The sequence below is a fragment of the Tachysurus fulvidraco genome, chromosome 7 (genome assembly GCF_022655615.1).
Source record: "Tachysurus fulvidraco isolate hzauxx_2018 chromosome 7, HZAU_PFXX_2.0, whole genome shotgun sequence".
Taxonomy (NCBI): Eukaryota; Metazoa; Chordata; class Actinopteri; order Siluriformes; family Bagridae; genus Tachysurus; species Tachysurus fulvidraco.
Genome location: NC_062524.1, coordinates 23,168,865 through 23,196,054, shown reverse-complemented (window position 1 = coordinate 23,196,054; position 27,190 = coordinate 23,168,865). Strand labels below are relative to the sequence as shown.

Sequence of the window (27,190 nt, the reverse complement as noted above, 5' to 3'; positions counted from 1 at the left end):
ATGGGCTCTTATTAGTTTTGGGCAAGCAGGCATTATAAATCAAAATGACACAAATTGACTATATCTGCTTGGGCTTACCATTGGGAGGGAATATGTTCAGATAGTAATAAATATAAAATAATTATTGTGTCTCCGAAGCCGCCACCCTGCTTGACCAACTGCCAATAAGACGCCTGGGCATATTTATCAAAATTTACAGCACAACCTTTGCTTGGGTAAATGTGAGCCATTTTAGCATCACATCAGTGTCTAAGATGGTGTGGAGACTTAAATGCTGCTATTATATTATAAATCAGCCCAGTAGGGTATTTGGCGAGTGTTATTAGATCAGTTTTATTTGATAATTAGATGAATCCGTTTCAAAGACGGACAAAGAAAGCATCTAGAGATGTTAACCAGTTAAATGAACAATCTCATTTTCTGAAACACCCCATATGGGCATTCTCACTTTCATTATGTTGTTATCAATGCTTTATCACTGGTGAAATTGCACTGATTGTCCTCTTGTGTCCTGTAGTCTTCCTGTGTCCAGGTCTCCTAAGGGGTGTGTATCAAAGCGAGCACTTATTTGAGTCTGATCACCAGTCTGGCGCATGGTGTAAAGACCCTCTGCAAGCCTCAGAGAAGATCTACTATATGCCGTGGACGCCGTACCGCACAGACACATTGACCGAGTACTCTAGCAAGGAGGACTTTATCGCAGGACGACCCACAACTACGTACAAGCTCCCCCACCGGGTGGATGGCACAGGCTTTGTAGTCTATGACGGCGCACTCTTCTTCAACAAGGAGCGCACAAGGAACATTGTCAAGTTTGACCTGCGAACACGCATCAAGAGCGGCGAGGCTATCATCGCTGGTGCCAACTACCATGACACATCACCCTACCGCTGGGGCGGAAAGTCAGACTTGGACCTGGCTGTAGATGAGAATGGACTGTGGGTGATCTATGCCACTGAACAGAACAGTGGTCGCATTGTGGTCAGCCAGCTAAACCCCTACACATTGCGTGTGGAAGGTACTTGGGACACAGCCTATGATAAACGTTCAGCCTCCAACGCTTTCATGATTTGTGGCGTTCTCTACGTGCTCCGGAGCGTCTACGAGGATGACGACAGTGAGGCCACTGGCAACAGGATCGACTATATTTACAACACAGAGCTTTCCAAAGATGGCTACCTAGACATCCCTTTTCCAAACTCATACCAGTACATTGCTGCCGTAGATTACAACCCCAGGGACAACCTACTCTATGTCTGGAATAACTACCATGTGGTTAAATACTCCCTGGATTTTGGGGCACTTGACACTCGACCAGGTAAGTGTCTACTATCTATGCATGTTTATTATTTTTATTACTCATAAGTGGATTTGTCTAAAGATTAGACAAGTTCTAAAGCCATGCTTTTTTGTTTTAGTACTTTCCTTGACCTTCCTCAATTCAAAGCAAATTTGTGGAAGTGTTTTATCAGACCGTGAGAATCGAGGTCACTCGGGCGAAAGGTGAAAATAGTTCTTATGCTTTAGTTTACTTGAGAAATGCACTGCATTGAGTTGAGTGGGTAGCAAGGGCACGAAATGTTCTCGGGTAATTGGTGGTTTTAGCAAAAGCTTTGCCTGGAGTGTCGCTAATGCTGAGTGAGGCAGGGTTTCGGGGGTTAGGCATGCTAGCAGTGTTTCTTTTTGAATGAACTCTAATTGGAACAGGGAGTAAAGTTAACACTTAGAAATATATCTTTTTAGTCCCTCATGCTTAATAGAACTTAAAAAAAAAAAAAAAAAACACACCAGAAACCCGAATTGTTATTCTGTCTCTTTTCTGTTCACATTTCTGTGCGGGCTTATGTTAATTATTTGGTGGTAATTATGATTCCTCTAAGTGTGACGTTCATTTTTTGCTATTACTAATAAACATGCCTGGCAGCTGTGAGAGAAATGTTGCTACTTCGCTAGAGTAATTACACTGGTGAACCATTTGAAGTCTCACCAGAACAAAAAAAAAAAAAAAACATCCAGTTGATTAAAAGAAGTTCTAATTGCTTGCTGCGGTTATTCTGGCACCGAATTGTTCATTCTCTGCAGAGCCACTGTAATTGCTATTGCCCGTTTGAATTTATTTATTTAGTTGTGCTGTCCTGATAGCACCGGGCATAAAAGAAAGAACGAATAACTGTTTAGATGTTGAATTATTTGTATTATTATTTTTTTTTCAATCAACCACTTCTTTATTCCTTCCTGAAAACGAGAGCATCTTTGAAGCTTTAAAAGCAACCATTAGTCCGTTCACTTAGCTTCCATGCGATACCTGTTCATTGTTTTGCCTTTGTGTGATGTGACTTGGGAATTAGCTCAAATTATAAGGCACTCTCTAGGTAGCAGGTTAGTACCTATTAGTAAGTAGAGATGTTTGGAAATAGCACATTGTTTCTGAAGTGTTCACTATTTCTGTTTCTTTGGATAAAGAAACCAAAGAAACCTTTCTGTTTCTGAGTCAGTGACCGGAAGATCGCAAACTGAAATCCCAGGACTGCCGAGGCTCAGCTGTAATCTTGGACTGTAACCTGTTCTGAAAAGTGAATTGCGTCCCAAAAAATGGGGCTGTTACATCTGCCAAGATCATATCTGTTGGGATTATTGTTTAAAACCGAAAGTGATTAGTGGGGATTTTGAGTGGTCAGGAGGCGGTCACCCACAGAACCTGAGTTCAAACCTTGACAGTCGTCTATGACTGGAAGTGCAAGCAAGTAGAAACTGGCCATGCTCTCTGGGTTAGGTTGATAATATTCTACCTCTCCCCCGTCAATTACAGTGACACTAGCCATCGTTGGCATCTGCGAGGTCGTTTATTCAGACGGTGGATAGCACTTTAATCTGAGTGTTACTTTGACCTGTGATGATGCAAGAGCAGCAGTTGAAAAGATATTAAAAGTGAAGTGAAAGTGACTTACGGCTAAGTATGGCGATCCATACTCTGAATTTGTTCTCTGCATTTAACCCATCCAAAGTGCACACAAACAGCAGTGAACACACACCCGGGGAGCAGTTGCGGGGTTCGGTGCCTCGCTCAAGGGCACCTCAGTTGTGGCCGGCCCGAGACTTGAACCCCCAACCTTAGGGTTAGGAGTTAGACTCTCTAACCATTAGGCCACGACTTCTCCCCGTGGTCAGCAAAGCACTTGTTAGGCTTTAGCATTGCAGGTTGATAGCTGTAGTATGATAGGGGAGAGCTGGTTAGAGGGGATTGGGGGGCGGGGGTGTGTTAGGATGTATTGACCAAAACCAAATGACATAGATTAGTTTGTCCCACTAACTTGTCAGACCAAATTTACACACCAGTACCATCAAACCTACACGATGAATTTATTGTCATCTTCTGTGTAAAGTTGTATCCCTTCCAATATCTCTTACAGCACATTTACATCACCCTCTATCAGTTCTCCTTGGGTTCTTTGTTTTAACAAAGGGGATAATGGGTTTGCGCATATGTGTGGTGTGAATACCAGCCTCGAGTAACATCGCAGTAGCCATCGTGCCTAATCGCTTCCTTCTTTTGTTCCTGTTTGGCTTGCCATGCCGACATGCAACCATGGGGCCACAGTTCTTGCCAATGCTTATTAAGTGAAAGTGTTCAAAATGGTGTTCTTATACACATTAGCTACCCAGGGCTAAGAAGGTGACCTAACTATATAGTGCCAATTTTCCTCTCACTGGAAATGAATTGGCCTAAACAGTGTTGTACTTAAGGAAATGCAGTGCTTACCGAGCATGCAGAGAATATGTGTGTGTGCTTGTGTAAATACAGACTGGTTTGTCTAGCAGGCCCAATGTCACCTGTGCCCTGTAGGTGTATAAGACTGATCTGCCTGCTCACTGGAGCTTGCGACACAGAGCTTTCTAGCATTGGGCACGTACTCCCTGCACAGCTGTGGCCCCACTGGTACAGTATGTATGTGTGTATCCACAGACCTGCAATACATAAGCATGCACGGAACTGAGTAAAATGAACAAAGATCACTATGTATTCATAGTGCGCTTGATGTTGAATTGTAGACTCGTGTACAACGAAGTGTCAGGAACAAAATGGGTAAACGTAATAAACTCAATTTCTACATACTGTATATACATAAAGTCAAAATTGGATACGCATAATACCTCCGTTTGTTTGTTTTTTGTACTTGCCTTTGTGAGTGATTGCTAGATTGACCTTGACCTTGACGTTGCTACACGACTAACTAATTCCAGACACTGCAACCTAGATGGATTAGATGTACAGTATTTTCCGCACTATAAGGCGCACCCAAGAGCCTTAAATTTTCTCAAAAATCGGCCGTGCGCCTAATAATCCGGTGCGCCTTATGTGTGCACCAAGTTCCGAAAATCTGTAAAAATGTTGTTGTGCGACTTTGCTAAGCGCTCCGCTTGATTGACTGTCGGACCATTTCCCGCTGACACAGGGACGTATTACATACACTACGTATGCTGGCAGCGATAAACCAATCAGAGAACATTACGCTATACGTACAGTACGTACACTTACCTTCGCCACGCCTCCGGTAGTTATACTACCGATATGTTGCAAAACAACATGTGTTTCTTCCTAACCATTTTGCGCTCCACACTCCAGTCCAGTAGGTGGCGGTAAATGCACCTTAAGTCGGTTTGCCATCCGCCAATAAAAATCCGATGCTTACGAGACACAATACAAACTACAGACTATCAGTTAAGTGGTTGTAAATAGGAATAGAGCTGCGAAAGAATTCAACATCAATGTATCTATGGTTCGGAAGTGGAGGAAGCAAGAAAATGTACTGCGCCAAGTTAAGGAGACACAATAGATGAGGACTTTGATGGATTTGTTGGAGAAGATTGATTAAAAAATAATGTGTGTGTTGTTAAATAGTAGAATAAAGTTCAACTAAACTCACTGTTTTGCTTCCGTTACCTTTTTTTTGTGGACCGTATGTTTTAGCATGCACCTTATAATACGTAAGGTGCGCCTTATGTATGGGTTAAGTACAGAAATAGACCCCGTAATTGAGACTGCGCCTTATAATCCGGTTGCGCCTTATAGTGCGGACAATACTGTATTTTGCATTGGCATATTGTTGTGCTATAGGATGAATAATACACTTCAGAATGTGCTGTTAACAGAAGGAAAACAGAAGGTTAGTCAGCATCACACCATACCTGTCTTTCATTATCTTTCTAGAACAGCACATCCCAAAGTGTGTTGTTCCTTACAAAGCCTTGCCACGTCTCTGGAATCCTGTCCAGAAGGTGATTTTCTGTTTACAAACCATTAGTTAAGTCATAAGGAACCTTACTTCCCCGTTGTAATAAACTGATCTAAAGAAATCTTTTATTAGAAGTCAGTCTTTTTTTTTTTTTACCAGTTTCGCTTTAGAGGCTCATACACCATCAGGTTTTTGGGTCATCTCTAAGTAGTCTCCATTAATGGTAGTTGAGATAAGGGAGAAGTTGTCTTACACAACATTACAGTATCAAGGGCACAGAATGTAGATCTGCCTCTTTGTTCTTGGTTTATTCGGATTCAAGGCAAACTCCAAGGTCAACAAGTGAGTGCGGTCTCTTTCCCTTCCCACCCTCATTCTCTCTCTGTCTCTCTCTCTCTCTCTCTCTCTCTCTCTCTCTCTCTCTCTCTCTCTCTCTCTCTCTATCTCTATCTCTATCGCTCTGTTTTGCTGCATTTCTAGTTTGATGACCGTCATCTCCGCAGCAATAACCTCACATGACCCACCTAAACCCTCCAACCCACACCGTACCTCTCTCTCTCTCTCTCTCTCTCTCTCTCTCTCTCTCTCTCTCTCTCTCTCTCTCTCTCTCTCTCTCCCCCCCATTTTTTTTTTTTAAACAATACTAAAGTCAGCTCGTTATTCACCTTGAGTTTGGAAAGTTTTGGGCAGAGGCACAAAAACATACTCCACATTTTCACTGAAAGACAACAGAGGAATTGTACAGAAGTATTCTTTCTAAGAACATCTTCTATCTATATTTTGAAATGAATGTTTTTTGTTTTTTTTTTCCAGAGAAGATGTTTTGTACTGGGCTCGTGTAGGCATGCTGAGTTCATGCTCGCTGGGATGAGAATCAGATCATTATTCATCCTTTTTGTTTTGTTGTCTCAGTGGGAAACATCTACAGAGGTTCTGAGTGAAACCTGGAGAGAAAACACACGCAAACATACACACTCTAGTTGAGAGTTGAGTCAGGTGAACCAGGTCAGTCCGGCGTGTGTCTCCGCTTGTCTTAGCCGTGTCTTAACAAGACCGTCTTTCTAGAAGAAACTCATTTTCAGTGCAGTAATGAAGACGACTTCTTAGGGGGAGAACTCCAGCTTAACTCATCTGCCTGTCATCTTTGACCCTTCTCTTCTCCGTTATGGCTGACCTCTGGAATCTAACTTGCTGACCTTTTCTCTTCTTTCTTCTCCCAACGTGTTGTTAGTGTGATGTAATGACGTTGCCGGTGCATACTTGAAATCAGACAGGATCAGAGGACATTTTCAGAGTCTCCGTCTGAGTGACGGTACAGACCTTATAGAGACAGCTGGAGGACACACCCAGGCAGAATGATTAGTGTCCTGCAGTTTCCACTGGGATTTACTTGCTCCATTACTCGCTCTAGTGCAGCTCTGAGAGGCATTACAGATATTGACTGCAGCTAAACGTTCACCATTTTTTAATAACCACTCCTGTGTGGCAGTCGAGCGAGAAAATGGTGCAAATGGCAAAACGGGATCATTATTACTCTTCAGTTTTGTTTTTTTTTCTTTTGCTGATGATATCTTATGTTAATTTGTGTAGATGTGAAGTGGCCTTGTCCGTTACAATGATAGTCACAGATGCTGATTTTAGAAAGCTAAAATTTTGTATATAATTTAGTCAGGAAATTTCTGGGTTGTTCTAAAGTTCAGTGTTGTTTGCGTCTAACAGTCGATTCTGGAAATCGTGCTACTTGTCTCGGTCTTGGAAATGTCTGGAAACCACAAGATCAGTAGCTCAGACCTTGGAATAAACTCAGACATAGCATAGTTTTCATGAACAAGAATTTTTCCTGTTTTCTCTATTAATAATCCTTCAAAACACTTCACATTTTTATGTTCAAAATTATACAACACAAGTCTGTGTAATAACAGCTACATTTCAATTGATGTTCTTTGTATAATACGATATTGTGGTTAATCCAAAAGAAATTTCATGGTCATGGTCTCGGCGTGGATTCGGCCATGAGTGGTGTTGGTCTCGTCTCGATTTTCCCTCAGCGTCATACTCAGGCTTCTCTTGAATACCACTGGCTATGATCTTGTTATGGTCTCAACTGAGATGGCCCTGAATTTGAAATCTCATGTTGACCATATTGTATGTGATACAGGACGTAGCCTATTGGTTAAGGTGTTGAACTACTGATTGGAAGGTTGTAAGTTCAAATCCCATGTCTACCAAGGTGACACTGCTGGGCCCCTGAGCAAGGCCCTTATCCCTAAATTGCTCAGCTGTATAAAATGAATACAAATGGCGTAAATGTAAACTATAAATACAATTCAGCATCCTAATAATAAAATAGAGAATTTTTTATAACTCTTTGGACTACTACATCTCTTCTCTCTCTCTCTCTCTCTCTCTCTCTCTCTCTCTCTCTCTCTCTCTCTCTCTTTCATCACTGTCTGTCCACTGTCTTTGAGCTTGAGACCTCTTAATCTCTGCCATCTGCAGATCATGGCACCCGCCGTGGTCTGTTTGGCATCTAAATCCCCACACACATACACACGCTGCCTGTCTGGCATTCGCATGTCGCAAGCTCAGGCTGCCATCTGTGTGTATGTTTGTGTCTTGTATATGCATGTGTGAAAGACATAGAGTGGGGAAAATGGCAGCTCTAGTAAGAGTCTACAGTTCTCTCGGGGTCTGTCCTCGTGTCCTGGAGTGGCTGTGTCATTGTGCAGTGCACCACTCACCTCAGAAATCGCTCCTTTTGCTGACAGCTCCTTCAGCTCCAGAATGCTTAACTAGCATTCAAACATGCAGTGTATGGAGTGTGTGTGTGTGTGTGTGTGTGTGTGTGTGTGTGTGTGTGTGTAGCTGTGTGACTGTGACTGTGAGTGTATTCTGTAAAGCAGCTTAGAAACCCTGGATTTTGGTAAGCACTCTCAAAGTAATTATAGCATACAAACATTACCTTTCTTCTCTCTCTCTCTCTCTCTCTCTCTCTCTCTCTCTCTCTCTCTCTCTCTCTCTCTCTCTCTCTCTCTCAGGCTGTGTTTCTCTCCCTCTCTTTCGACTGATGGTATTTTTTAGATTCTCTCAGATGATTTCACACAAAGTTCTCTAAGATACTTTTCTCTTTTGAAGTTTGAACATGACGCATTGTGTAGCCCGGCGGAAGTTCTGCAGACATTTCTGAATTGCCCGTTATTATTCAACCAGCAGATGACTTTTTATCTCCAGATTTAGATCTCGGACAGTCTGTCCAGAAGCCTCGAGGGCTTAGTGTTTTAGCTTTTCTTTTTTTTTTCCCTTTTTTTTTTCACACACGATTAGCCACGAATGAACATAAAACGGACACTGTACAAGGTGTAGGTCTATTAAATGAGCAGGTTAAACCGAATAACCATACATTCATGTTAGTGAGCAACAGATGAGCTTTTATTTTCCATGCATACTGTGTGTGAGAGACAGCCACAATTTCAGCAACGGTAGCAAGCAACAGATTAATAAGCGACGTATGAATCGGATCTATGAAAATTTGGTTCTGTTGGCTGGAATGATTATTGGGATTAATGTTAAGGCTCATGTGGTCAATTCTCCGGTCGCAATTTTAGTTCATATTTCAAATTAGTTCTTATTTTCTGTCCAAAATGGAAGAAAAATGTATACCTATGATTTAATTTTATGTTATTATATACCGATTCTCTTTTTTTGAAGTATAAAATGACATTTCAAAGAAAAATAAAACATGGAAAGAAGTAGCACAGATTGCTCAAGCCACTGATTAAATGTAGCTTGTACAACTAGCTTGCTTTGCTAATATACAGTACCAACAAATAACGATCAATTAAATTGGAGCAGAGAAGTCTGTATTATTGCCACATATACAGTACATTCAAGATTCAAGAAGTGTATTGTCTTGTGCACAGGGAAAACACAATGGTTTAGATACATACGATGAAATTCTTACTTTGCACATCTCCCTTAAAAAAAAAGAATAAAACGTAATAACAGAAATGTATGAAAATAAATAAATAAATAAATAAATACAGAAGAGTGGAAAACTTTTCTTCGCTTATCCCAATTTGAAGAGCTTGGGGTCAGAGCACAGGGGCAACTATGATAAAGCACCCCTCGAGCAGGGAGGGTTAAGGGCCTTGCTTAAATGCCCAACGGTGGCAGCTTGACAATGCTGGGGCTTAAACTCTGACCTTCCGAATTGACAACTCATAGCCTTAACAACCTGAGCCACCACTGCTCTGAATCTAAGGATATAACATGTACTAGCTAAAACTAATACGTTTTTGAAGTGATATGTAAGTACGTAAGTGTTCGACGTGGAAAGACACGCCCACAAGCAGAAAAAGTAGAGGTTGGTAGAGACAAATTAACTAAACAATATTGCGAGAGCTAATATGGGTCAGGTACATGCATACAACATCAAGGACCCAGTGTTGACAACGGTGCATTATGGTAATGTTTTTCTCAAAGCTAAATTGGATCTTGAGATTTTGTTATAGTTAGGTACTTCAGTTCTGTAAAAAAAAAAAAAAAAATTCAGCATGTAAGAAAGAACCACCGTCTGTTTTTGCGTGGAAAATCTGCAAAAATGATTCAAAGATGAGTGACCAACGTTCATGAGTAAAGTTTGACATTTTTGACATTTTTTTTTTCCCAGAATCACTTATTTATCGTTCGATAAAGAACATTGGAAAAGTTTCAGAGAGCCACCTACTTACATGTGTTGCACTCTTTCACGCCAACCGTGTTTCTTGTAATTTAATTGGTGGCATAATTCAGTGCCATTTGTTTCTGATAACGACTGCAAACCCACAGTGATGCTTCCAGGCTGTTAATACTGATCACGAACGTTAGCTCTGAGGTAATTTAAAGTCCGCATGAGATTTGTGATTTGATTCTCTAACTCGAAACATTAGCTTGTGAAACAGAATGTCGTAGTGAAGGTGTTCTGGAGTGATTCATTTACCCAACAGACAATCTTGGCAATTTAAGAAAAGAATAGTGCGTGTGCGTGTGTGTGTGTGTGTGTGTGTGTGTGTGTGTGTGTGTGTGTGTGTGTGTGTGTGTGTGTGTGTGTGTGTGTGTGTGTGTGTGTGTGCGTGCGCATGTGGGTATGACAGAGCGAAAGAGAGGAATACAAAAAGAGATAAGAAGATAATAACAGCTAATCAGAGACCTTATTAATGCATGTAGACATTTGTGAGAGTGTATTGATTGTGTGTTTGTGTGTGTGTGTGTGTTTGTACCTAGACGTGTCTATACACGTAACACTGTTTCCTTGTCCCTGGCTTATCTAATGAAGGCAGCTTGACCAATTAAACTGTAAACAGCGACTTGGTTCAGGTCATTAGTGCTGTATCATGTCACATTATATTCCCAAATGAACATCACTCTAATAGTATGTAGCTAGCTGCAAATGATAATCACTAATGCTAGTCTTGAGGGGAAAGATTTAGGATCTGTCACTGGCATTTGCTATTAGCTGTTATCTATTACCCAGACTTTTATTCAGTGTTCATAATAGTTAGCAATGTTAGCAACAATTGAAGTGTAGTATTAACAATATAGCCCTATGTGCTTTCTTTGGCTTCTTGAGTATTCAGATTAGCTTTCAGAGCTAAAGCTATGTGCTAATTTTAGTCAGAAACGGCAGTCCTGAGGTGAGAGTTTTAGAGTCTACACTTGACAGAGGTGACAGTAGCTTTATTATTTCTCTTTTTCCTCTCTCTCTCTCTCTCTCTCTCTCTCTCTCTCTCTCTCTCTCTCTCTCTCTCTCTTTCCCTTTTGACTCTTTGTGTCACTCATACATATACACATTTTTTCAATAATCAACTAGCAGAGGGCAAAAATATCATCTAGTCCATCTATACTACCCAGACATCTAATTACTTTTAGGAACATTAGCAATATTAGCAACAGTACCAATTATTATAAGTGCTTACCTCCCATAGGCTTATTTGGTATTCAGGTTAGCTTTTGTGACTGAAAGTCTCCTTGTAATATGCTAATCCTGCGTCCTGACCTCCCCCTCGGCAGAGTAAAGCTTTGCCTCATATGTCATAGCCTACCGCCACATCTCCCAGCATTTAGGGGGCACATGTCAAACACAAGAAACGAGAGCCATGTAACCTAGGAATGAAGCTCAAACTCTGAAAATGCGCTCCAGCCAGAAGGCAATTGACCTAATTTAGTCCACATGTGGAGCCTCTGGATGTTGACCCTGAACTCACTCGAACTTAGAGAATTGCAATCTAGGTTCTGTCTCCTCCGTGTATCCTTCTATATGAGCTGACAGGGGATCGTTTTAAGCCATGGTTTTAACTATGCTGTAGAAGTGTGCCCCTGCTGACGCTTGATTCATTCAAGCTGGCATGCTACACTGAAATTAAATCCAGCTCTGGAATAAACAAGCACTGGTTTATTCTCAACTAGTTTATTCCCACTGCTGTATTATAATGTCAGAGGGTCTGTATTGGTGTTTATTAGTCAATCGTGGTGTTCCGTGGTGGATTTTGATTATCCGTGGAACACGCAGGTGTTTGACGATGGTTGTTTTTTTGACTTATTAATGAAGGTTGGTGTTATAATTGCATGTTTTTTGTAAACATTGGTGTTTAATCATTCATGTTGATCATTGATTCTGATTTTTTTTCATGCTAACTGTAAGTATTTGTTTTTTTTATGCATGTTCATTTTCCTGTTTGATGGTAAATGTCGGTTTTTGATAGAAACTGTTGTGCTTTGGTGGTGGATGTTGTCCATTAAATATAGGTGTTTGTTGGTTTATTTGATGCCCGGTGGTGTTGATATTTGGGTATGATCATGGTGAATGTTGGTTTTTAATTGTGAAGATTGTTGTTGGGTGATACTGTTTGGTTTTTGAGTTTGATTGTTGGTGTTTGATGGTTAATATTGCTGTTTGGAGAGAAAGGTTGGTGTTTGGTGGTTAATATTGCTGTTTATAGTTATATGTTGGTGTTTGATGGTTAATATTGCTGTTTGGAGAGAAAGGTTGGTGTTTGGTGGTTAATATGGCTGTTTGGAGAGAAAGGTTGGTGTTTGATGGTTAATATTGCTGTTTGAAGGTGAATATTGCTGTTTAGAAAGAAATGTTGGCGTTTGATGGTTAATATGGCTGTTTGGAGAGAAAGGTTGGTGTTTGGTGGTTAATATGGCTGTTTGTAGAGAAAGGTTGGTGTTTGGTGGTTAATATGGCTGTTTATAGTTATATGTTGGTGTTTGATGGTTAATATTGCTGTTTGGAGAGAAATGTTGGTGTTTAGTGGTTAATATTGCTGTTTATACTGCAGTTATATGTTGGTGTTTGATGGTTACCAATGGTGTTTGATGATGTGGTTGGTATTTGGTGATTAATGTTGGGGTTTGATAGTTAATAGTGGTGTTTGATTGTCATTTGTTGTATGCTTTATGTTCTGATTTGTTCTGATTAGTGATATTTCTTACTTTGGAGCATGTTTAGATGCAAGAATCGAAAGTCCGAACCCTGTCTTATAGCAAACTATTTGAGCTGACAGGTGATCATTTTATTGTATGGAAGTGTGGCACTTCTGATGGCTGATTCATTCTAGTTGCCATGCAGCACCGACATGAGATCCAGCTGTGGAATACCCAGGAACGATTGTTTTGACTAACTAAAATGGACCTCCTGTACTGTTGGTGACAAAATGAAATGCTAATGAAGTTAGACCGGTCCTCCTTGATGTGGCGAGTCATTAAAAACGACAAGGCCTGCTTGCATAGTAATAAGCCTTCCTAGCAGTGAAGGAAGTGTGTCTTAATTTCCTTGCTGCTGGAAGATGACTAGAGGTGGGCATAATTAAGGCAAGGTCGAAATCTTTAAAGCTTCAAATTTGCCGGTATGGAAGCTTTGGCTTGTGGCTGGAAACCGGCAATGCGAGATGATGTGGCATAATTGGTGTTCCCTGTCAGTTCTTATAATCGGATCTTTTTTAAAATGTTAGCATCTAATAAAAGAAGAAAATGAGAAAGATGTCATGGAAAGTAAGAGAAGGAGTTTGGGATTCTGAAAAAATCTTGGAAACCACAATGTTTTCTGGAGTTTGTAGTGATTGTGAATGCTTACAATATTTTTTTTTTTTAAACTATAAAACTAAAATTTTTTTCTTTATCAAAGGACGGATTTGTAAAATACGACATTTAATCATTTCTAGTATATTTCATATTAAATCACAAATCAATTCAAGTCAAGAAGCCTTTATTATGTTGGCTTTGTAGAAGCCAACATTCTGTTTTCCTATTTCAGCGTAGACAAAAATTTATAAAATTTAATGCGGCCTAGAGCTTTCAAGCCACATGCACCAAATTGGGATATGTTGTAGACGCTGGTCTGAAGTTTGTTGCTATTACTTTTCTAAGCGATCCGAGTACCGGTACTTCCGGTACCGGGTCTCAAATTGGCCTTTTTTCCCCATAGACTCCCATTATAAATTTGGAGGTTTATAACTCGGCAAGCTTTCGAACTATCTACACCAAACTAGGCCAGCTCCTTTAGGGTGATACTCTGAACAAAGGTTTAAATTGGTGTACCAACTAGCCTTTCGGTTGTGCCGCAGCCCCTCCCCCAAAACATGCAAAATCAAAAAACTTTTTACAACATGGACATGTGACATATCAAAACACACAGAACAATGAGGGGAACTTCCTCAAGGGTATTCTGATGACGTCACATTATGTCACGTAAAAATAAAAAAATTGCATAACATGAACATGTGACATATCAAAACACTCAGCCCAATGAGGGAAACTTCCTCAGGAGTATTCGAATGACATCACATGCAACTTGCCCCCAAATGTTTTGGCACCCTATCTTTCTGTCCACTTGCCTCCAAAAGTAACACTGACCCTTATGTCCACTCGCCTCCAAAAAGCACCGGCCTTTGCGAATACTTGCATCGTCAAAGCCAACATCAAAGTTTGTCGCGACGAACTTTACAAATCTAGTTGTCATTTCACCTATATATACATGTGTTGTGGCACACAGTCGAATGAGACATTACATAATACAAGTCATTACACAAAATACTGTACATTACACAAAAGACAACACACGAAAGCATCGCCGAGCAGCGTACATACCGTATGTTCTATAGTGCATGTGCAGAAATACTGAAATGAACACATAATATTATAGCAGCGGTTATATGAGGTATTGTAATTCTTAGGAGGTTCTTAAATATTTGATGTAGAACCTTATATCAAAATGTTTCCCATTCAGAGCTCCAAGTAAAGGTCTTTAGGGAAGCCAAGAACTAGCCAAAGAACCATTGAGGAACCCTCGTCTGATGGTTGAAGTAGCATAATGAAAGCCAGGAAACAGCCATTTAAATGATGTAGGATGAGTTTGCTCTGAAATGTTTGTGCTCTATTATGTTATAGTGGAAAAATAGGCTTCATAGTGTTTAGTAATGACTTGAAATAGAAATAGCAGAAGTTTGCTTTTTTAGGTTGAAGGGTTTTCTGCAGATTCCTCATTAAGAATCCATTTTCCTCTGCTAATCTTTCGTCGAGCATATGGATATGTTCCACATCCCAGTTTTTACTTGTTTTCGCTTGTTACAGTACGTATTAACAAAACTCTCCCTCCGTAGCTGTTCTTTTAGTGCTTGCATATGGTGACCAGACAGATGGAAGTGCCATAATTATCACTTTCCACAGACAAATGTGTGAATGACATGACCGGTAGGGGGAATTACAGTGAGCTGGAGTGTCTCAGTCTCTCACACACCTCTTCCATGTTAGCTCTCTTCTCATACTCAGTAAACAAGCTCTGTTCTTATTTCGCATCACCGGCTAATTCCTGTTTTCTGCATTTTTATCTTTTCTCTAGTTTCCTAGTTTCTGTCACTTTTTCTGAGCTGCTCTTTCGCTTCTTTATTTTTGTTTTCTTGTGCAGCAACATGGACGTGTGTGTCTGTGTGTGTGAGCGTGTGTGTGTGTGTGTGTGTGTGTGTGTATGAGCATGACACTGGCTTCGTGCCCATGTGCCTCTTCAGTGCAGTTCTATATAGTTTGAAGTGTTTGAAAAGTGAAACGGACCCAAAGGTTCAGCAAAACGGGTCAGGGGTATTTCAGAGCTGACAGGGTAACTAAAGCTCTGAGCTCGTGCCAGCAAAGAAAAAAAAAATTCTCCACCGAACGCCAACAAACCCCAAGACTGTGTTTGAGCGCTGCACCTGTGTGTGATCAGTGAAAAGTTTAAAGAAAGCTTTCCCTCTTTTCACATGGGGTTATTTGGCTTGTCATTGTTAGTGCATTATTTTAGACGACAGCTGACAGGATTGTATATTACGGGATGGGATATGGCAGTGAATAACGGTGTTTAAATGTTGGTTTTCAAAGGGTTTGATGGTGAATGTGATGTGTTTATAGTAAATACCGATACTTGACGCTTGGTTTTTGGTGGTGATGGTTGGCGTATGATGTCGTACAGTGTTTTTTAGTGTTTAAAGATGATTTTTAAAGGTTTTCTTTTTTTTCACGTATTTACATTTACAGCATTTAGCAGACACTCTTATCCAGAGTGACTTACATTTTTATTTCAGTTTATGCACCTGAGCAATTCAGGGTTAAGGGCCTTGCTCAGGGGCCCAGCAGTGGCAGCGAGGTGGGCCTGGGGTTGAAACCAATGACCTTCCGATCAGTAGTTCGAACACCTTAACCACTGAGTTACCACATCCCCATACCCCATATCCCAACTGATGAGGTTGGGGTTGGAGCGCAGGGGCAGCTATGATACAGCACCCCTGGAGCAGGGAAGGATAAAGCCGTTGCTCAAGGCCCCAACAGTGGCAGCTTGGCAGTGCCGGGTCTTGAACCACTTAAGAAACCACTGCAAACAAATAGGTTTATGATGATGCTTAATGTGGGGGCATGGTGGCTTAGTGGTTAGCACGTTTGCCTCACACCTCCAGGGTCAGGGTTTGATTCCCGCCTCCGCCTTGTGTGTGTGGAGTTTGCATGTTCTCCCTGTGCCTCGGGGGTTTCCTCCGGGTACTCCGGTTTCCTCCCCCGGTCCAAAGACATGCATGGTAGGTTGATTGGCATCTCTGGAAAATTGTTCGTAGTGTGTGAGTGTGTGAGTGAATGAGAGTGTGTGTGTGCCCTGTGATGGGTTGGCACTTCGTCCAGGGTGTATCCTGCCTCGATGCCCTATGACGCCTGAGATAGGCACAGGCTCCCCGTGACCCGAGGTAGTTTGGATAGAAAATGAGTGAGTGAGTGAGTGAGTGATGCTTAATGTATGTGTTCTAAAGTGATATCTGTTTTTTGTTTTTTTTACGTTGGTGTATTTGATGGATGATGTTGACTACTGATGGTAAATATAGGTAAAAAATACAGTTAATGGTGCTTAGGGATGAACTTCGGTGTTTGATAGTGAACACTGGTGACAGTGAATATTATGAATGTTTATATATATTGATGTTAATGGTGTCTGGGTTTGATGGTGAATGCTAACGCTTAAAAAATGTGAAAAATTTTCTTTTTCTGTGCTTTTACAGTACGTGTTGGTCTTTGGTGGTTCATTTAGTAAAGTATGGTAGACCCCCAGCCTTGTAGAATTGACCTATGTCTCATTTTATAATCTTAATTCACTCACTCTCTTTCTTTCTATTTCCCTGTCTACTTTCCCCCCTCATTCTGTCTGTCTCAATTAGACGCTCAACGCAGCCTCATAAAGTGCTGCTGGCAAAATTAATTTCATCTCCTTATTCTGCAATTAACATGTCTGTGTGTAGGTGTGTGTATACGTGTGTGTTTGTGTTTGTGTGTTATGGTCTGTCTCGTTTCCCGGACGCGGTCAGAATAGCGTAGACGTGACGCTTAACTAATCTTCCACCGTGTCAAATAAACACACCGAGCCGTAAATTAATGACACCCCGTTGTCCCACGGCACAGCCTGCTTCAGTATATCATTTCTCTCACAAATCCCACACCAAACGAAGCCCTGTTGTTACTTTGTACAGATTTAAAAAAAATACAGAGGGAAAAAAAAGGTTTAAGAGGTTAAAGTTATTCGATAGTTAATAGTTCGTCTTACGTACGACGATAGCTATTGGAACAAAGTAAGCTGAGATTTATTCCAGAAAAGGGAACAGAGGGTCTCAAAGGGAGACGTGAAGAGCCGTCATCACCTCTGACAATGCCGTAAAAAGTACTAGGCTGGGAAACAAATTCTGTCAGACTGTATTGTTCAGCCAAACAGCACCTAGCTATTATGTTAACATTAACGTCAGTCTACTTGCCAGCTTGCCTACCGTGACCGTTTTGATTGACAGCAGACTAAAGCTTTGTGCTGGCCTGAAGTGATTTGTTCTTTCACAATTTATAATTCTTAATATAAGAGAAAAAGTAGTACTCGGGACGGTCAAGGTTGTTCCAAGATGATTGAAATCGCTGTCCCGGGTGATTTCAGGGACGCCGGTTTTCAAAAAGTTCATTTTGAGCCATGGTTTCTTAATTTTTCCCCCCCAAGCACAAAAGGTCAGTGTGGTTACCATGGAAACATGCATTGCTTCACAAATTAACCTGTAAAACGTCATGTTTGTCATGAAGATGGGATTGTGTGGGACCTGCTCGGTATACAACAATTTGTCTGAGTACCTTCTGTTGTAAACGTCCTTGCTGCTGTTACTCAAGGTCACGCATGCCTATACTACTAGCTTTCTGCTCTGGTCCTTGTTATACGGTGCCGCGTGATGCTTTCTTCCTCTGGGTGCAGACGGCATTTGTATCATGGCATGTGTACGTGTGCAGGGGAATCGGACAGGAAAGGAGTATGTGAGGGGAAAGGGGTATTTGTCGAAGACATCTTTCCCTTCAGTTCACTTTGTTCTAGAGGCAATGTTGAACATTCTTATTGATTTGTTAGCCTAACTAGAGTGCCTCTGAGTGTGTGTGTGTGTGTGTGTGTGTGTGTGTGTGTGTGTGTGTGTGTGTGTGTGTGTGTGTGTGAGTGTGTGTGTGTATACTGAGCATGTTGTAGCTGTCTCTCTCTTTGGGTGTGTATGTTTGTACGCTGTTTGTGAAGTCAAGTGGTAGGAGGCCCATGTAGAAACCTGTCAAGTTTAATTGAATGGCTGATTTGAAGCTGATGCTCTCTCTCTCTCTCTCTCTCTCTCTCTCTCTCTCTCTCTCTCTCTCTCTCTCTCTCTCTCTCTCTCTCTCTCTCTCCCTCCCACCGTGTCTCTGTCTCTTTCTCTTTCTCACTCTCTCTCTCATTTTGTCTTGTAGCCTCAAAGACCACGCGTGATGAGTTACGACTCAGGATGCAGTCGTGCTCCAAATACAAACGTAAATCTATTTACTTCTCGCTAGTCCATCAGCATCCTCAACTGACTCCATGCATCTTCTCTCCTTCCGCCTCCACAGAGTCGTCTTCGTCGGTTCAGGTCTTCATGGACACCACTACAACCACCACCACCAGGATTTCCACTCAGCCGACTACAGTATCCACAGCCACCGCTTCTACCACTACAACCACCACCTTTAGCTCTACCAGATCCCCGGCTCTGAGCGTGTTCACTCCGAGGGCGCACACTACCACCATCGAGCTCCGACCTCCAGGAGGCGCAGGGCCACTTTCCAGCACACGTCCACCACCTTCCTCTGTCCTGCCTAACTACGCTGCAGAGTTCTGTAACCCGACTGTCGAGGCAGAGCTAACCTGGCCCAAAACTCGGCAGGGCCTCACCGCTACACAGCCGTGTCCATTCGGAACAATAGGTAACAAATGCCATATATAATAATTCATTAACTAATACAATATTAATAGGGATTAAATCGCACTTGATCATAGTTTGCCAGCTTGACAGAAATATTATATTTTAAACCCGCCTTCTCTGTTCTGTATATAATACATTTTTAATCACAGTAAGCCGAAATCGTAAATAACTTCTGCTGTGAGATGTTTTCCTGCAGTGGACTTCTCTGTAGGTCATTTCTCAGATTTCCACATGGCTGCCGTACATTATTATATTTAATTACCATACAATATAACAATATAACTTAAAGGTGGGGTCTCCATTGGCTCACGCACTGAACACTCTCTCCACCCATATTGACAAGACACGCCCCTTTCTGCTCATTGGCTACACGTTTGTTAGAATTTTTGTCCCGACTCAGTTTTCTGAAGCATTTCTCCAACAACGGAGACCCCACCTTTAAGGAATAACATGCTAATGTGATCCCAACACGTTTTATACCTCTTACACAACACCAGCATTGTTACGTTATGAATATCTGCAAAACCAGTTAGTTATCACTTCCAAGTCAAACAGATCGTTCGCATACGTTAAAACGATAGCATACAAGCAACCAACTAGGAACAATCTGCTCCCTATATTCATCTCTTCATCTTGTTCTTTTTTCTTGCTTTTCTTTACCGGGTGAATTCGATTTGCGCTGCATTATTAGACCGCTCTAACACTTCTGGAACTTTCTGTAAAGAGTGTGAGGGCTTTGAGTGGAGCTCAAAGTGTCTGGTAGTGTGCATGCTGTCATGTCGTGTGTGTGTGTGTGTGTGTATTTGTTGCTCCTATTATTGCTCGTGCCATTCATTAGCGAATCTGTGGTGCATGTGGGTCGGCTTGGATTCTGCGTGCTCTGAGATAACGAGAAGCACCACTCAAAGCATCAGAGCCAGGAGATCTCCAGCCTCAATCACTAGTGTGTGTGTGTGTGTGTGTGTGTGTGTGTGTGTGTGTGTGTGTGTGTGTGTGTGTGTGTGTGTGTATGTGTCTTTCTGTCATATACACATTCCCCTTCATCTCTCTGTCTTTCTTCTCTGTACTTCTGCAGCACTTTATTCTGCCACTTGTGTTCTGTCTTCTACCCTTTCGCTTTCGTCTATCACCTCGTCCCTGCCCTCGCTGTCTTTCTATTCTCTACTACTTTCTTACTCACTTTCCCAGTCTCACTTTTTCACCCTCCTCTCACTGTGTCTGCTTTCCTCTTTATCTGCTAAAAGCTAAAGAGAGCTCAGGTAGAGGGAAATGAAGTGTCAGTCAAACTTTCTATCAGTTTAATGTTGTCACAGTTTCTCTTCCTCCCTTCCTCCTAGCTGTTCTGGTACACTGTCTTGTTCCTGCTGTTTTTCCCCCCACTACTGGTAATTGGTTTTAGTTTGGTGATTAGCCACGGGATTAGCTGTTCTCCAGAACAGAATTGGTCAACAGTATGTGTGTGTTTGCATATATATATATATATATATATATATATATACTGTATATGGATGCTACCACCACCATGATTATATATATATATATGTGTGTGTGTGGCTTAGTGGGTAGCACATTCACCTCACACCTCCAGGGTTGGGGTTCGATTCCCGCCTCCGCCTTGTGTGTGTGGAGTTTGCATGTTCTCCCCGTGCCTCGGGGGTTTCCTCCGGGTACTCCGGTTTCCTCCCCCGGTCCAAAGACATGCGTGGCAGGTCCATTGGCATCTCTGGACAAATTGTCCATAGTGTGTGAGTGTGTGAGTGAATGAGAGTGTGTGTGTGCCCTGCGATGGGTTGGCACACCATCCAGGGTGTATCCCGCCCTGATGCCCGATGATGTCTGAGATAGGCACAGGCTCCCCGTGACCCGAGGTAGTTTGGATAAGCGGTAGAAAATGAATGAATATACAAAATCATGGTGGTAGCATGATCTATCTATCTATCTATCTATCTATCTATCTATCTATCTATCTATCTATCTATCTATCTATCTATCTATCTATCTATCTATCTATCTATCTATCTGTCTGTCTGTCTGTCTGTCTGTCTGTCTGTCTATCTATCTATCTATCTATCTATCTATCTATCTATCTATCTATCAAAAGCCTATAGTAACAAATGATGCTACCACCACCATGCTTCTCTATCTGTGGCTGTCACTTTCAACCAATCACAGCACTTTTGGCACATTCCTCTCAGGATCTCATGTACGTCTCACCACTCTTCCATAACATCCATCTTTCTGGTGTGCCCAGGCTACATGAACAGGTTGTCCTGTAAACAGCTTCTTCAATCTAGGCCGTGGATCTTTCCAGCTCCTTCAGGGATTCTACACCCAGCTGTCTGTCTGTCTCGCTGTCAAGAGATGTAGATATAAATATAGATGATGTCACAGCACCTACATGTCAATGAAGTGTGTGTGTGTGTTTGTGTTTGCATAATACATCCTAAGCTTTGCTCTAATTTGCCTCATGTTTATGTGTAAAACAATTACACATCATCTGCTGCACTTAAAAGATTTTAGGTTGTGTTCATGAGTCCTTTTTTCATGGTATTACATTGGCAAGGTTAAATTTGAGCAAGCATCTTGTCACACACACACACACACATACATACACACACACACACACACACACACACACACACACATGGAGTAAGCTGTTTTGTATTACCTGTATCCCCTGTAGGTAATGCCTCATTTGCGTGCATGGGTCCCGACGGCTTGTGGGATCTCCAGGGTCCTGATCTCAGCAACTGCACTTCAGCTTGGGTGAACATCATTAGCCAGAAGGTAAAAACATCTCACAAACACACACTTTACATCCATGTAATGGTGACAGGTCAGCTGAGGACACCAGGAGACCTGCGGGCAATAAAACTTATAAGCGTTCAATTCTCAAACCTCACATCGACCCATTATCAAAATACCGAGGCACGGAGGGCGTGCAAAAAAGCTCTGTGTGTGTGCGTGTGTGTGTGTGTGTGTGTGTGTGTGTGTGTGTGTGTGTGTGTGTGTGTGTGTGTGTGTGGGTCTAGAAAATCTTTAAGTGAGAAAGAAAAATACTTGCAGTTCCTACTGCGGTTTTTCATTTAAAGTATCCCCTAAAGACAGTCAACACTTTCTGCTGTACCTTATTTGTTTTCCTGGAAGAGAAAAATACAAAGCGATCAACAGCGCAGTACAGAAATTGGCTCATTTAAAGTGAGGCTTCCTACCAGTGTCAGGTGATTATGGTGGGAGGTGGGGATTTGGGGGTCTATGTATACTTCATTAACCCGGCACAAATGATTTATAAGCCCAGAGTTCGGTTTTACCGCAGGTGTTATTATTCTCTGTTAGGCAAATTTATGTGCGAGTGATGCGGCCATCAACCTACAGCGGAAACTTAGACTTTCAAATGAGGATCAAGCTGTCAGACTAAGTCCTGAGAGACAGAGCGAGCGGTTAGGGCAGAGGAGAAGGAGACAGAGAGGAGACAAAAAGAGCCGAGGGGTGAGGGTGAAAAGGCAAGAAGGAGGGGGAATGGACAGGAGAGAAAAAAGGCAAGGCTAGACAGATGCCCTTCTCATGAAAAAGAAAAAAAAATCACCTCAAACCATGTTGCAAAATGTATTATGGTTTTATGAGACCAAGGGAAACCCTTCTGGGCATAATTGTAAAAGTTGAAGTGAAGCATGGTGGTGGCGGCATCGTGCTACTGAGCTGCTCCTCTTCAGCTGGGACTGCTGCAACTTGGCTACTGAATTGTTTTAGTGGCTTTAGGTTTTTTCACATGAATGTCATTGGGTGCTGTATCATATTCGTATCATATTAAATATCGGACTGTATTTATTTTGGGTTTGTTTCGCAACATAAACCTTCAATATTTAAAGGGTGTGTAGACGTATCCACTGCATCTATCTATCTATCTATCTATCTATCTATCTATCTATCTATCTATCTATCTATCTATCTATCTGTCTGTCTGTCTGTCTGTCTGTCTGTCTGTCTGTCTGTCTGTCTGTCTGTCTGTCTCTGTCTGTCTGTCTGTCTGGTTTAGTTAAGTTATTGTGAACACAGTAATGAAGTCTCATGACTGCCTATGAGTCTGGGTTTAAAAGTAAAGCATGACCTGGATGTTTGGATTGTTTTCTGCCTGACCTGCTTTGGATAAAATGCACCTTCCAAAGCGAATCAACATGAAAGCTAATGTAATCCCGAGAGAAGCGAGCGCACCCTCACATCCCGTCTGTTGGAATGCATTAATCCCGAGAGAAGCGAGCGCACCCTCACATCCCGTCTGTTGGAATTCATTAAGCCGCCAAGCCTCTGAGCCGAGAGGTCCGTCCCTAAAGCCTGGTCTGAACTCGGCCGTATCCACCATCATCCAGCCCTGATCTGCTCTAACCCTGTCTGCTATACTGGTGTGTGAGGGAAGGGTGTAAACCTGTACTCTCTCTCTCTCTCTCTCTCTCTCTCTCTCTCTCTCTCTCTCTCTCTCTCACTCACACACTCTCATTCTCTCTCTCTCTCTCTCTATCTCTCTCACTCACACACACTCTCATTCTCTCTCTCTCTCTCTCTCATACTCTTTCTCTCTCTCACACTCTCTCTCTGTCTCTCTCTCTCTCTTTCTCTCTCACACACACTCTCTCTCTCTCACACACTCTCTCTGTCTCTCTCTCTCACACACACACACACACTCTCTCTCTCTCTTTCTCTCACTCACGCTCTCATGCTCACACTCTCTTTCTTTCTCTCTCTCTCTCTCTCTCTCTCTCTCTCTCTCTCTCTCTCTCTCTCGCACACACACACACGCACACACACTCTCTTTCTCTCTCTCTCTCTTTCTTTTTCTCTCTCTCTCTCTCTCTCTCTCTCTCTCTCTCTCTCTCTCACGCAGTCACGCTCTCATGCTCATGCTCACACTCTCTCTCTCTCTCTCTCTCTCTCTCACACACTCTCTCTCTCTCTCTCTCTCTCTCTCTCTCTCTCTCTCTCACACACACACACACACACACACACACACACACACACACACACACACACACACACACACACACACACACACACATCCTCAGCCATTGATTTGATAAGTCATCTTCTGTATCTCAGTGCAATGCTTTTGGATCTAACAAGTGTTGTTTTTCTTCCCAACTGAATTGGAACATTTCTGTCTAAATTGGAGCAGTGCTCTGAAACGATTCGCCGGCACATGTGCGTGTGTATGTGTGTGTATATATGTGTGTGTGTGTGTGTGTGTGTGTGTGTGTGTGTGTGTGTGTGTGATTACAGGAGCTGCCTGGCAGAGATATGCACGGTAATGTAAGTGCCAGCAGTGAGGCCAGACTACTACAAGGCTTCAGTTTATTCCTCGCCGTCTACACGACTCTCATTAGCAAATAAACACATTTGTTCCTTCGCTGGAGGAGCTTTTTAATTAAATCCTTTCCTTGAGAAAAAAATACATAAACACCCTTCAGAAAGCACAGCAGTTCAGTGGAGGCATTTTTATTCCAAGATTTTTTTTTTCTTTCTTTTCTGTCTTGACTTAAAAGCACCCAACGCTGGCTGACTATGCCGCAACAGGAAGTTACAAAGGCGTTTGAGACAGGAACGTATTTTCCAGTGCCCACAGGGGATAGGAACACATCTTGATGGTTTTTAAAATCACAGTCTGTGGAATAGAGAAAGATTTCAGCAGCTGTTGCATATCGGACGAGACGTGACGCGACGCGGACGAGACAGGGATTGTGCTTCTTCCACATGGCTGGAGCATTTAACTACAAGGCTGTTAGACTCACAGCAGATCAAATAGAGCCTAAAGGTGTTCAGTGTAGGTAATATCCAGTCTGTGCTTCTGAAAGTCGACAAACTCCCAGGTCTGTATTTAAATGGAAAGAAATCGGCCTGGATCTAGTTTTATTTATTGATCGAACGATTGACCGAATTGTTTATTTTTGAATTCCATGCTATTATCAGAATCCATGAAGATCAGATACAGCATAAAAATGTTTTCATCAAGCAGCATTTCATTGTTATTATTATTGCAAATATGTTTTTTTCCTTAAAATACGTGTTGCAATTAATAACAACGCAAACATTATTATTATTATGATGATTTTTTTTTAGGGTTTTTTTTGGTGTGTGTGTGTGTGTTTATATGCTTTCGGAAATCGTGGATCCGGTTGCTTACACATGCTGTGTGATAGAAATACAGGTGTTTTTATTATGTGGTTTCGTTTTGGTGCTTTCTAAGGCAGTTAAGGTAAGGTTAGGCTACCTTTAAGTGGTAAGCCTCTGAGGACAGGGAAAAAGAACAAGAACAAGAACAACACCAACGAATCGTGTGCATCCTATTTGCATCTGTATTTGGATCTGTTTAGAGCGTGTTGTTTACATGTCTGATGTATTTGCTTACATCCCATTTGTGTACTACGTAATGTAATGTACATGCATTTTTTTTTTTTAAGAGCTGAATTTTTGAAAACAGCCTTAAAATTATGAAAATGTAGAGTTCGGGTTTGTATATGTTTCCGCCAAATGAATAAACAATGAAATTTAATCTAATATAACCTAAACAATCCTAACGATCATTACGCAGGTAAGTGTAAAGACTGGTGTCATTTATTCTGCACGTGTTACCCAAACAACCAAGAGACTGTTGAGACACAATGCTGCCACCACCGTGCTTTAATTTATGGAGATTTCTGATATTTAAACCTTATTAATGTATTCATTTCAGCATCACACTGCACTAAATTCAAGGAAGGTCAATACTTATATATACTGTATATAGCCCTATATATCCTTTATATATCCTAAAGAGTTGTAATAAGATTTATGAATATGAAGATATTTGATAATATATCAATGGTTAAATCAAATCTGTGCTTTGTTCAAAGATCCGAGCTGGAGAGCCGGCGGCCATCGTGTCACGTGAGCTATCAGAGCAGACCAAGAACCGAATCCACTCCGGGGACATCACATACACGGTGCGAGCTTTGGGCCAGCTAGTGGACCTGCTGGACGTCCAGCTGCGCAATCTCACTCCGGGGGGCAAAGACAGCGCCGCTCGCAGTCTCAATAAGGTATAACAACCTCTCTATTAAAGCTCTGAAGAACTCAAGTTCTCAAGTGTTGGATTATCAATGTGTTTTATATACGAGTATGAAAATTTGCGAGCAAGCCGCCATGCTACAGTAGATTTAGCTGCATAGCAAGCTGTTCAGCATCTTGGATACCTTCCAGACAGGCTTCAGCCCAAAGCAGCGGCTAGCTGGAAGTGATCACACGCTGAGCCAAGATTGTTTGACAGGTATGGAGACGAGGATTTCGTGACGCCTTCGATATCTCAGAGTCCAGCCAGTCAAAGTTCTTTAAGTCTTATTACTTTGACTTTGAGTTCTTTCAGACTGGTGACACACATTTGCGGGCATATTGCAGCAGAGCAGCAATTATGTTTGGGTGTGAAGTTCCAATTGCGAGATTACAGCTTGCCTTAAAGTAAGAAAGAGTTGGAGACTATGTTAGATAGAGAGAGCTAAGCAGTAGGTATTGTTTTAATGATGGTCGTCTTTGCCAGGCTTGAACAATCTCCCTGTGCTTCCGAGGCCAATAAAAATACTTTCAGCACGGAGGCTGACAAGCTACCGGGGATATGCTTGTTTTTCCTTTCCTTTCCTTTCCTTTCCTTTTGGTGCTCAGAGCAGCCAGTTCAAACTGCCAGTGTGCTCCCTGTCTCCTTTTTTTTTTAAAGTCGCTCATGAACATTGTTAGATTTGCTGTAAACCGTGTTTCTTTCCATCTGATGTTGAGACAGGATTGAAAACATTTGGACAGTAAAAACAGTCAACCTGCTCATGTCCTGCTCACTTCAGCTCCAGATGGATCTCCTAACTCGAGAAAACTACACGCTGAGACACATGGACCAGATATATGTTCTTTTATTGACCTTCGTGTCATTACGGTCAAAAACCCTTCAATCAGTGATCCAGACTAACAAAGTCAAGCATTCGAGTCTTTTGACAGCTTCTCTTTTACTCATTCCGTTACAGAAATATCGACAGGTTCCTATATATACACACCGTTATACCATGAATATTAAAAAAAAAAAAAAAAAGAAAAGAAAAGCTTTTATACTTCGAAGCAAAGTGCACGGAGAAGGGTTTTTAGCTGCAGGACGTCATGAGGATACTCGGGGGT

The 27,190-nt window shown here is 41.8% G+C and overlaps 1 protein-coding gene across 28 annotated transcripts in view; it reads left to right on the top strand.

Moving 5' to 3' along the window:
* Nucleotides 1-27,190, top strand: part of LOC113635441 (adhesion G protein-coupled receptor L3) — a 280,133-nt gene that overhangs the window by 175,754 nt on the left and 77,189 nt on the right. For all 28 annotated transcript variants that reach the window (XM_047816308.1, XM_047816329.1, XM_047816330.1 and 25 more), the window contains 4 exons: nucleotides 518-1,318; nucleotides 18,657-19,010; nucleotides 21,693-21,796; nucleotides 25,891-26,076. In XM_047816308.1, the coding sequence (XP_047672264.1) occupies nucleotides 518-1,318; nucleotides 18,657-19,010; nucleotides 21,693-21,796; nucleotides 25,891-26,076 (1,445 nt within the window). The remainder of the gene's footprint in view (nucleotides 1-517; nucleotides 1,319-18,656; nucleotides 19,011-21,692; nucleotides 21,797-25,890; nucleotides 26,077-27,190) is intronic.